The sequence below is a fragment of the Miniopterus natalensis genome, chromosome X (genome assembly GCF_054644295.1).
Source record: "Miniopterus natalensis isolate mMinNat1 chromosome X, mMinNat1.hap1, whole genome shotgun sequence".
In the NCBI taxonomy this organism is placed as follows: Eukaryota; Metazoa; Chordata; class Mammalia; order Chiroptera; family Miniopteridae; genus Miniopterus; species Miniopterus natalensis.
In genome coordinates this window covers 68153407-68165680 of record NC_142103.1, presented here as the reverse complement: position 1 = coordinate 68165680, position 12274 = coordinate 68153407, and the positions used below count along the sequence as shown (strand labels likewise).

The 12274-nt window shown below is 49.0% G+C and overlaps 1 protein-coding gene across 1 annotated transcript; it reads right to left on the bottom strand.

The window, feature by feature from the left end:
- Window positions 1-62: 62 nt before the first annotated feature.
- Window positions 63-11897, bottom strand: LOC107538803 (long-wave-sensitive opsin 1). Its single transcript, XM_016215131.2, has 6 exons — window positions 11786-11897; window positions 8247-8543; window positions 5269-5437; window positions 4479-4644; window positions 2552-2791; window positions 63-173 (listed from the first exon to the last, which is right to left on the bottom strand). Exons 1-6 carry the CDS (start codon window positions 11895-11897, stop codon window positions 63-65), a joined length of 1095 nt encoding a protein of 364 aa, XP_016070617.1.
- Window positions 11898-12274: the final 377 nt, after the last annotated feature.

The following is a 12274-nucleotide window of genomic DNA, read 5'->3' as shown; positions in this document are numbered from 1 at the left end:
GGGACAGGGGTTACGTTTTCTGGTAGGAGGCAGATCTTTTCATTGTTGGGGCTGGGAGAGACTCATGCAGGTGACACCGAAGAGACAGATGAGGCCTCTGTTTTGGACGTGCTGGAGTGTTCAGAGCTATCATCCACTTTCTTCCCCAAAAGCTGCAAGATGCAGTTTCGAAACTGGCAGGACAGAAAGTGTTATTCAGCAGAGCAGAAAGGGTCAGTGTGCTATGCTAAAGGGAATACTTATGGCATGGAGGAAGGTATTCATTGTCACCTGGATGACTTAACACCTTCTCTCCTACAATTCAGAATCCTACAAAGTGAATGGAGGCAGACTCAGGTTGTCCCTTGCACATGGAAACGGTCTATTCCTAACTATCCAGTCATCTAAGTCATCTAATTTAGCAGCTGATGGTGACAATTGTGGGTCACATCGTGTCTCCCCAAAAAGCTCTGTGATGTGACCTTATTTGGAGATAGTCTTTGAAGATGTGATTAAGATGTACATTACCATGAGGTCATGCTGGAGTAGGGTGGGCCCTAATCCAATGACTGGTGTCCTTGTAAGTGGAAGGGAATTTGGACACAGCACACAGGCACAGAGAGAAGGCCATATGAAGGTGAAGGCAGGGATCAGGGTGACTCATCTGCAAACCAAGGAACAGCAAGTACCTACCAGAGGCTAGGAGAGGGATATGGAACTGATTCTCCTCCAGAGCCTTTAGAAGAAGCTAATGTTGCTCACACCTTGATCTCAAACTTCTGGCCTCCAGAACTGGGAGACAATGTATTTTTGTTGCTTAAAGCTACCCAGTTTGTAGTTGTTTGTTATAGCACTCCAGGGAACTCATACAGTGACCAAAGATGATGCCAGCTAAGGGGCTCATGCTGACCTGTCTCTAGAATGTTTGGTAAGGGGCATTTTAGTAAAAGGGAACATGATTGTCATCTTGTTTCTATTCCATCAATTTTCAGGCCAGCTGAAGACTAGGTAGACAACACCTTATCTAGCCACCACCTTATCTCTCTAGCCAAGAGAGTCTTCTGGTACCAGGAGGGCTCTGCTCTTTGCTGATTGACCCCTAAAGACATCTGGGCCATATTCGTTTCTGAGATTATATCTCGGATCATCACTGAGCTAACCAAAATGCTTCGAGAACACAGACCAGATGCGTTTCCTATATATTCCAAGCCTATTCTTGACAACATCCAGCTCCCTCCAACATAAAAAGTCCCCAAAATAAAAAACATAATTGTTGAAATTGATAACATAAGAAATGAGCTGAACAACAGAATCAACTCAGCTGAAGAGCTGGCAGATGAGGGTGAAGAATTCATTCGACACATTTACTTAATGTCTACTTACTGAGCACCCATTGTGTGCCAGACTGTGTCCTAAGGGCATCAACAGGGATGTCCTCATGGAGTTCCATTCTAGAAAGTTCTCTCAGAATGCAATAGGAAGGAGTAACAATGTGAAAAGGGTGAAAGAAAAGTTGGAAAGCCTGGAGAGGTTAAGAAGTGCAGATACCTGTCTAGGAGGGGGAGAATGGAAATACTCAAGCAAAGACAGTACTTGGCAAGCTAGCCAAGGATTCCACAAACAAAAGCCACACCTAAAAAGAGACCCTTGTGAAAAACAGGAAACAGGGATCAGGGATAGAACTATACTCTGGGTATAGAAGTGCCAGGAATGGAACCCTGGAGAGTCAATTGTTGTTACTGGTCCTACTGAATATTTAAACATTATCAAAAGAATGCATGCTTAAGGAACTCAACCAAGAGTCAGGGCCCGGTTGGAGGGGGCGGAGCCATGGAACAACCGTAAAGTGGAGGAACAGAGAAGAGCCAGTTGGAGTAGGCTGGATCTGGTAAAATAGGAGGTCCCTGAGGGGGCAGTATTTCTGACCCACAGACCTTTCTGGTCACCAAGTCACATCACAGATGCACTTTAATGAAGTAGACATGATGGATTCAAGGAAGAATAATGAAAATTGCTCTTGGAAGATGATGAGCCTCAATGGTCACCTGTAATCTACCAACAAGTCTGGGGGTTATGGGTAGTTTGCTGTGGGGGCCCAATATGCCAGCCCATGCTGGCTGCCATCTGGCAAGACTTTGGGCAGGGCCACAGCCTATAAAACCATGAAAGGCACAGGTCAGTGCAGCCAAGAAGGGCCTCTTTTATGTCTTGGTCAGAGTTAGGGTTTGAAGAGGGAAAGATGAAGGTTGAGAGAAAAGTTGTGCCAATAACGGCAAGAAGTGCATACCTAGGGTAATTTGGCCATGTTCAGGCAGTCCTCTGGTATTCAAGCTCTAGACTAGCCCTGAGGCCAACAGATGGGAAGAGCATGCAGTACACAGGCACTGCAGGAAATACCCACTCTCAGGCAGAGACCATAAAAAGATCCAGAAGGAGAGCTGCCTAGGATTGGGTCACATGATGAGCCTTCTGAAGTCATTGTCCTGGAGGCCAGACACGATTACTAGTGGGAGCGATCATGGAGTTCTTCCAGGGCCTATTTCTAGTTTGCTCTGCGGATGGTGTGACTTACCTGCCGGTTCATAAAGACATAGATAATGGGGTTGTAGATAGTGGCGCTTTTGGCAAAGTAGGCTGGCAGGGCGGCCACCAGGGGGTGGAAGGCATAGCCAGGGTGGGCAGCAGCAAAGCATGCAAAGAAAGTGTAGGGCCCCCAACAGAGGCAATATGCCAGGATCATCACCACCACCATGCGTGTCACCTCCTTCTCTGCCTTCTGGGTGGACTCGGATTCTTTCTGCTGTTTTGCCACCTGGAGGAGACAGAGGGTAGTGCCAAGGGACAGTGAGTGGGAGAGTCCCTCAAGGCTCTGAATCTGAAGGGACTCCGTGTTCCTATTGCTTGGGCAGCAAGTTGGGGAAGCTGTGAGTGATGGGCGGCCCAGAGATGGGGAGTTGTGAGGAGAAGGAGATGGGCCCACCCACTATAGCACCCTGGCCAGCCAGCAGTCAGCTCCCATCTGAGTGAGTGCACGCCTGGCCCAGGGTGGCCTTGCCAGAGCTGTGCAGGCTTTGAGGTAGCACGCAGGTGAACCTGGCTGAAATGGCTCTGAGCTGGGGCCTTCCAAGCTCTTGGCTTAGCTTGGCTCCTGTTAGGAGTTTGAGCAGGAACTAAGGAGGCTGTTCTTAGCGTCACCTGGTCCCTTAATAGCATGACTCCTCCTGTGCTTAGGTCTGAGGGGTTGGGCAGGAGAAGACACAGGGGCTGGTCACTGCCTGCTATGGGCATGGACAGATGGAAGACAGCTGAGTAGGCATGAGGGGAAACTGTGAGGGTAGGCAACTCATTCTGGAGCCTGGGCTCCACAACTCAGACCTAACATGGCCCAAGACATAGTTGGATACCTGTGGGAGTCAGTTAAGTTGGTTCTGATCCCTGCCCACCAACAGGATGGGGGAAGGAGGAGGGGGGATATCACTGGCAAAAGGTAGTGAGATGAGGGGAGCTTATCTCAAACCCATGGCCTCCACTCTAGAGAGAGCTTATAAGCACATGCTGATCAGATTGTGGGCACAAGCAGCTTCATAGGGAAAGGCACCACCACAAAGGGCCTTCTACAGCCTGTGCCAAGCAGAATTACAACAGGAACAGATGGCATATCCAGATCAAGCTAATTGTAGCTTAGCTAATTGATAAAAGAACAACTTATGGTGTTTAGGACACCACAAAGGGAGCACAGAGCTCTTAGCACCCCAGGACCCAATCTCACTCTCCTGTCTTGCTCTGATTTTCTGCAAGGCTCCCCAACGGTAGCCAACCTTGTACAGGGAAGGAGAGACGTGACTGTGGACAGGATCAGCTTCCCAGGGAGGAGGGTGGTGGAGAGGGGCCTGGGGGGCACATGGCACATGTGAATTCACTCTTTAGCCTGCTCCAACAGGCCAGTGAAAGGGAAAAGGGCCCTCCAGTGGCAGCCTTTTGAAAACACTCCTTGAGCCTTAGCCAGTTTGCTCAGTGGTTAGAGCGTCAGCCAAGGACACGTACCTTGGTTGCAGGCTTGATCTCCCTCCCAGGTCAGGGCACGTGTAGGAGGCAACCAACTGATATCTCCCCCCCCCACCCCCCCACCCGCTTCTCTCTTTGTGAAAAGCAATGGAAAAAATATCCTCAGTGAAGACTAAAACAAACAACAAACAAACAAACAGACAAATAAAAACACCCCTTGATTTGCAAGTTTCACTTGCAGATCTGGCTGTCCCTGGAACTGTCCTGGACCAGGAGGAATGCAGCTCTGCTCCATTACTGGGGTAATCCCTTCCCATTCTATAAGGACAAGGACAAGGGCAAGGCTGTAACCACAGTCCCAAAGAAATTGCCAGATTCATGTCTGGTTTGGGGGCAGGAGAGCAGACTGAGTGACCCTCTGTCCCTGCCCAGACATCCCTGGCCTTCATGGTCCTACTAGCCAGGGATGAAGCTAGGAGGGCACGGGGGCTTACAGCTCGGATGGCCATCCACACTTGGAGGTAGCAGAGCATGATGATGCTGAGCGGGATGATGCAGCATGTGGTCATGAGGACAATCATGTATGACTGTACCCCAGGATACGAGCTACCGCTGAACACGTCCGGGCCGCATGAAGTCTTCAGGCCATGGGGCCAGTACCTGGATAGAAGGGCCAATAGCCTGTCCTGATGCAAGCAAAACAACCTTGGACCCCCCAGCCCAGGCATGCCACTTGGGTAGGGTTGTTGATTATTTTGTTTTTTATTGAGGTGAAATTCACATTGCATGAATAGACGGTTTTTGAAGTGAACAGTTCAGTGGCGTTTAGCACATCCATTGCCACTATCAGTTTTAGAACATTTTCATCACCTTGATCACATCCCCTTTTTACAAAAGAAGGGTGAAACACCCTCTTGCTTTCTAAGAACCTGTAAATACCCGAATCATTTTTCTGGGTTCAACTAGATTAGCCCATGGCCTGAAGTTGTAGGCATTTCTCCATGTGTTACTGTGAGCAGCTCATGTATGGGAGAAACAGACCTTCCCAGAGGCTTGAAGACCACAGGGCCCATTTCCATGTTGCAGCCAGCCAGATTTATACATTCATAGACACTGCACACTCGAAGGCTCCTCAGGGAGAATCCGGCCCATCCTCACTTTATTCGTGGGGTCATGGAGGCCCAGAGACAGAAAGCTATTTGTCCCAAGGTCACAAAGGGAATCACGAGTCTGACCTCCTCTCTGTCCTAACAAGCCACCTTCCAAGCACCGTGGCATCCTTACCTGCTCCAACCGAAGATGGGCGGGGCCGTCCATACAGCTGCCCAGACCCAGGAGAAGGTGATGCCTGCGATGGCCAGCTTGGCATCAAATCTCACGTTGCCAAAAGGCTTGCAGACCACCATCCACCTCTCCCAGGAAATGATGGCCAGGGACCAGAGACCCGTGATCCCTGCAGGAGAGGACAGACAGATGACAGCTTTGAGCCTCCTACATCACTTCTTCCATCCAGACCAGCCGACAGTTTTCCAGTTGAAGAGACACTCCTCAGCTACCTGCAAAACCTCATTCTCTAAAGAATGTTTTCAGGTCCAGGCAGCACTGGATCTCTTGGTCAATTTCTTTTTCTAACACCTGTTTTCCCATTTTTTCCCATTGGGCCTTTCATTGTCTCCTCTGATTCAGCCTCTTGATCCACCTTGCTTCCCTCCCCACTTTCTTTTACTTGGCCACCAGCCTTTCCTCTGATGCCACTGAGGTAAACCCTGATGGCCATGTACACACTAGCATGACACACTGATGTGCTATGATCACAGCCAAGAGCTGTGCCCCTTCTGCCAGTATGCACTTGTTCCTTTAGGTGCTTGGAACCCTCTCTCCAATATCCCACCACCTTCCTCCATTTGGCAGGTGGAGACAATGTCTTCTGTCCTGCTTAGACCTGTGAACTGGGTTGGGAAAACTGACATTTTTGTTTCCACCAACCTCTAATGGACACTGGCATTTCCTTCCATTAAGAGTGTGGCAGCAATGCCCGGCCGCCATGGCTCAGGGGTTGAGCATCGACCTATGATCCAGGAGATCGCAGTTTGATTCCCAGTCAGGGCACGTGCCCGGGTTGCAGGCTCGGTCCCCAGTCGGGGCTGTGCAGGAGGCAGCTGATCAATGACTCTCATCATTGATGTTTCTCTCTCTCGAGGCAGCCAATCAATGACTCTCATCATTGATGTTTCTCTCTCTTCGTCTCCCTTCCTCTTTCTGAAATCAATAAAGACATATATATATATATATATATGTCTTTTATATATATATATAAAAGTGTGGCAGCATTAGCAGTGCCAGTGACCTGGTCACTTTACAGAGGTGGCAGACATTTCCCAATATCATTATGTTCATTACCAAGTTGAAATTTCAATGGCTGTCAGGACAGATCCAGTTATTTGATACTTTAATAAAGAATAGTGTCACTAATACTTCTAAAAAATAGTAATACTTCTAATACTATTTATTTCATTAAAATGTAATTAAATTTAGTATAATTTTAATACTAGTACTTTAAATGAAAAACTATGTTGCTAATTACTGTTTAATACTTTGATAACTGTATTTCAATATCATTGTAATCCTTTGTAATCCTATGGATCTTGTGTGCGTTTGCAAACATTCTTCTGAGAAGGGGCCCATATGTTTTCCCTGAGGGCCAGGGGACGTCCGTGACACCAAAACTGGTTTCTAGATGCTGGTATCATGTTAGCACTTACCTCATAGGGTTGTAGGAGGGTTCAACGTGTTCGTTTAAATCTTCCCCCAAGTTCTGCCTCCATTTTATAGATGGAAAAATGGAGGAAGAGCAGAGCAGTAAAGTAATTTAGTGAAGTTCACACCACTAGTAATTCAAATCTGGGGCCAGACTCCCCCCTCCTCAGGCCCCTCCTATCTTAGTGTCTCTTTCTCTTGCTGTTGTTCACTTCCTCAGAATCTGAGTTGGAGATCAGTTTAGGCAGCAATGAGATAAACACAAGTTAGATGTGGGAATTAAAGATCTAGGCCTGGTGGCCAGGTGGCCCTGGAAAAGTTTTAAAATGGGACAGCATCTGCAAGCTTCAGCTGGTTTGACATTGAGGGGCCTGGAGACAAGCTGCATGTGCTGAGTGCTCTGGCCTTTGGGCTCCTGTCATCTTGAGTGGACACCAAGACTATAAACCTGCAGCCCTCTGTTCTCTCTTGAAGGCATGGCACACAGGCTGCTGAAGGGGACCTTGGCCTCATCAAGCCTGCCTATTCTCTCCCTCGAGGGCCTCTGAGAAAGAAACCTGGCCTCGCAGCAACCACCTCACTTCACCAGGTCCCCAACTTCTTCTCTAGCCTCAACACTCCTGTTGATGTGGCTTTGGCCCCCTCTCTCAGACTCTCTTCCTCCTTCTAGCCTCTTCCAGGGTCTCCCCCTCCATTTCCCTCCTCCCAAAATAAAGCCCCCACTCCTCTGTGTGTAGTCCCAGGCTTGCCTGCCTCTGTTGTCTGCTCAGCAATTGCTTATCAGTTGTCTGCCCTCCTGACTACTGACCGAGCCTGGCTTTTTCCTCTGCCACCTCGCCCCAGCCCCCTTCTCCTTCTGCTGACTTAAGATTCAGCTCCTCCAGCACATGGTCCTCTGAGAGAATTGATGGCACTGTGTGGTCACTATCTAAGATAGGGCCCTCTCTTCTCAGGACTTGGGAACATCTCGGGGCTGAGATCCTGTGTGCAGCATCCTATATGCCCGGTGCCCAGCACAATGCCCAGCACATGGGTACTTCTCAGCCAATGTTGACCTGAACGGAGCCACGGCCCACAGAGATATTAGTGATGGGAATGGGGAAAGAGATCTGGGAATTGTTTCTTTCCCTGGAAAAAAACCAACACAGGTGAGCTGAAAGGGAACACGTCCCTGATTTGGGTGCGAGTTCTGTTAGGGGTCTAGAGCCCTCCCCTCCCACATTGTTCTGGGGTCATCTGGCTCTATCTGTCTCCTCACATGCCAGCTGCATAGCCCCAAATTGGCTGTCCAAAGGCATAACTTATCTCAGAGTAGGCACTCAGGGTGTGCTGGACTGCACAAGCCCCTCCACCTAAATGATGACCCCGGAGCAATTTCCCCTGCAGGTCTGTCTCCCTTCAAACATGTGCATTGCAGGCACACCTGGGGGTTTGCCATGTGAGTGGGTTTTTTTTACACACAGCAAGCTGGGTCTTTCCTGAGCCTGGGCCTTCAGCTGGCTTACCACACAGGGAGACAGTGTAGCCCTCCACAATGCACAGAGGGTGGCCCAACACAAAGTAGCCATAGATCTGGTTCACAATGCTGATGGTGCTGGCGATGACGGTCTCTGCCAGGTCAGCGACTGCCAAGTTCACCAGGATCCAGTTCAGAGGGTGGCGCAGCTTCTTGAACCTTAGGGTGGCCACCAGCACGAGCCCATTAGTGAAGACAGATGCAATGACCACGAAGACCATCCAGGCACTGGTGAGGTGATACACCCATCTGGGAGCAATGTGGTAATTGGGGCCTTCAAAGGGGCCTGGAGGCAGGAGGTACAGAGTAGGTAGCAGTGTCAACCCCATGCAGAGTTACACTGATCCCTCCCCTACCCACCCTGCTGGAGGCTTCCCTCAACCCTCCCACTCTCCTGCCCGCCACCTTTGCAACTGGCTCTTTCTCTCTAGTTTTGTCCATCCACAAACAACCTGCCTTCCATTCTGTCTCTCAGACCAGAGGACATGGCTTTCTGGACAGCTACATGGGCATCTTTGAACTGAAGAAAGCAGAACTCATCATCTCTGCTGGGTATCTCTCCCTCCTCTGCCCCAGTATGCTAGGCCAACCCCCTGTAATGCCATTAGCAGGCTTCTGCTCCCCTGAACCCCCTGCACCCCATGCACTGTTTCCTTGGGCACTTCATGTCTTTCTGTTGTTGGCTCTTCACTCACACTCTCCCTGCACCTGGGTCTGCTTCCCTTCCATACCATAGAGCCCAGTTCAGATGCCCTTGGCTTCCGGGAGCCTTTCCAGGTTCCCCAGCTCAGAATCAACTCAGTCCCTTGGGACTACCATGATACAACACTATGATGCTCTAGTATGTATTAGAGTTACCCAGAAAGTACAGAGGTTGAGTGTGATCATAGCAACTGGAACTGTGAAGTGTTTGGAACACTCCAGCTTGCAGGCAAATGCAAGGGGCTGGAATAGTTTCAAAATGAGGCAGCCTGAGTGTCCTTCCAAACAACCCATGGAGTCCAGATTGGGCATGGCAGGGGCAAGAGGGACAGGACAGGAACAAGGACAGTGAGTGGTGGGGGTGGGGACAGGGGCACTCTGAATGTGGGAGACCAGAGAGGAGCAGCCTCTAGCAGTGCAAACTGTGCAGGTGCTCCTGCCTGCTCCTCCCTCCTGAAAGCTCTGGGACTCATTTCATAAGAAATGAACATGAGAAAGTATTCTAAAAAAAATACAAGAAGGGAAAGAATCAGGTGTGGGGGCAGGCAGAGAAGCAAGATGTCTTCAAATATACCTTGTTTTCTAGATTTTAATTTGGAACCTTATAAATATTTTATTACATAATTATAAAACAACATTAAATTTTAAACAATCCCTGAAAATAAGAAGTGAAACAAATGGACCTAAATGTTTAGCCACTCAGTGGTATAATCAAATAGAGAGGGACTATTCTAAGGGACTTGAAAAGATACTAGTTTGACTACGTGAACCTAGGGACATACACCCTAAAGATGAAAAGACCTGTCCAAATGTTACGTTTTTGGTAATCATGCTGTTGGCAGTTGTGTTGACGTCATATTCTGAGAGCATTGTGACTGTGTGTGGGCTAAAGCAAGTGATTAAATGATATTCTAATTCTGATTCTACCCAAAGCCCTTGAGAACATGATTTTTGGTGGGAGAGAAAGGAAACAAAGAGGTCAAACTCAATTGGCTCGACTGGGGAACCAAGTTGTTATTTTCAAATGGGAGAGGTAAACGGGAAGAATCAAGCATTTTGCCTGCCTTTCTCCCCGGGGGAAACACAACAGTCGATGAGGGCATATTTCTCTTTATCGAAGTAGTCCAGTTAACAGATGAAGACAGTCAGAATGCAATTTTTGCAATCCCCAGTGGTTTAATGGGTCTGGGCATTGGGCTTCAGCAGCTACCAACACCCTGGAAAACAGGACACCCTCCTAATGGAGTGGTCTTGCCAAAACACCTGACAAATCCAGCTGGCCTCTCAGCAGACCTTCAGATCAACTGCCAGTTTACAGAAACATCTTGATGAAGGAGGAGGTGGGAGGGGCATGGGAAGCCACACATGGGAAGCCATCAGCAAAGTCTGAAGTGGGTGAGTCCAGGACTCGTTTTCTTTGACAAATAAATTGCAAAGAGGTCAAGGGGGAACTTCTAAATTCGAAAAGGATGAAAAGACATTGATCAATAGGAACATGTGGGCCTTATTTGAACCCTGGTTCAAGCAAACGGAAAAAATGTTTAAAGTTGACTGGGATTTGATGATATCAAGGCAGTGTTACCTTTCAGGCGTGATAATGGCATTGTAGTTATGTTTTCTTTTCTTTCTTTCCTTTTTTTTTTTTTTTTTTTTGGTGGTTATGTTTTCTAGAGTCCTTTCCTCTTAGAGGTGCATACTGAAGATTTATAGAGGAAATGGTGTGATGTCTTGGATCTGCTTCCAGAAAGCAGAAGGAGGAGTTAGTAGAGAGGGTTACAGATGAAATAAGACAAATGATCGCTATCCAGGGGTTCACTATACTTTTCTCTCTACTTTGGCAGATACTTGAATTTTTGTGGGGGGGAAATTATAGAAAGGAATCTTGGGCATTGTTGAAGCCCTAGGGAGCCCCCACGGAGAGCGCTGCTCCATCTCATCAAGGCTATTCTGGGGCTCAATCAATCAGGCCAACGCAAACTTCAAGGTCTCAACCAGTTTGGCCCGGGAATCCTGTTGCTGATCACTGCCCTGACCATGAAGAAACCAAGGCATGTGAGACATTCTTGAAGGAACCAATGGTCTTTGGTTTAGAGGAGGGACTTGGGAAGGGTCCAGGGCTGGGGATCACTAGTGTCCTCAGCTCTTTGAAGGGCTTACATGCAAAGCTTTTTGATGAGGCCACTCTCAGGGCAGAACTCAGCTGCCTCAACAGAGTTTTCAGTTTCTTTGGGGCTTAAGCCCTCTCTTGCCTTGGGCCAGCTCTAAGAGGAAGGGCAGCCCTGGGAGTGGAGCAAGCTCCTTCCCCCAGAATGTGCCAAGTGAGGCTGCGGGCCCCAGGACAGAGTTGGACAAGATGACCAATACAGTCTCCTATGCCCCTAAGGTTCTAGGAGTCACTCATCCCCTCCCCCAGGTCTCTTGTTCCTGGAGTTTGTTTCCTTTTGGCTTCAGAACAAGTAAAGATGAGTCAGACCCGGGTCCTTCCCCAGACTTGAATGTAATGACTGATCACTAGCAGTATGGGGCCACAAGGAAAGAGTAATGAACTGTCATGGGACATGGATTCTCAAAGGGTCTGGGAAGCCTACGAGGGTTGAAAATGCATATTTGATATTCTGATGTCCTTTTCTATTCTGAAAGGAACCTCCCATTCATGTCATCATAAAAGCAAAGGGAGAAGATCCTTTTGGCTGGTGACTATGTGCAGAAGAGCCTTTTGGGTGGGGTGGGTGGCAGACGGCCCCCCGTGTCGCCACTTGGGCCTGGTGTCCCAGAGCGGCTGCTTCAGCCATCGTAACCCAGCCTCCATGGTACCTGTCCTCTCACCTCTGGTGGCGTTGCTGTTGGTGTAGGTGAAGATGCTCGCCTGGGTGCTGTCCTCAAATCCGGCCTGCAGCTGCCTGCCTGCTAGCCTTTGGGGGCCCCATCGCTGGGCCATGGTTCCAGAAAGCCCAGTCTCTGGTGCCCGCCAGGGGGTTTACAGTGCTTTATACAAGCCTGCAGGATCAGCCTGGGCCTCCTCACCTTAAAAGCTCCCAAACCCTTCACAGTCTGATCTCTTAATTGGGCCCTGGACTTAGACCTCATCCTCCCGGCCCCTTGCTTCCAGGCTCCTTAGGTGAGCCCATGAGGGCAGCTCAGAAGGATTTGCTTGGAACCAAACTCAGAGCCCCTGGCTTTCTGAGGTGGCTGCAGGAGCTCCCAAGGACCCTTTTCCTGTTTATGTGTCCTCTGTTCCCTTCTATTATCCAGCACCGGCTCTTGGGTGAGGGGGCCCAAGGGTCAGGATTTTCAGATTTGGGGAGCAGCCCAAAA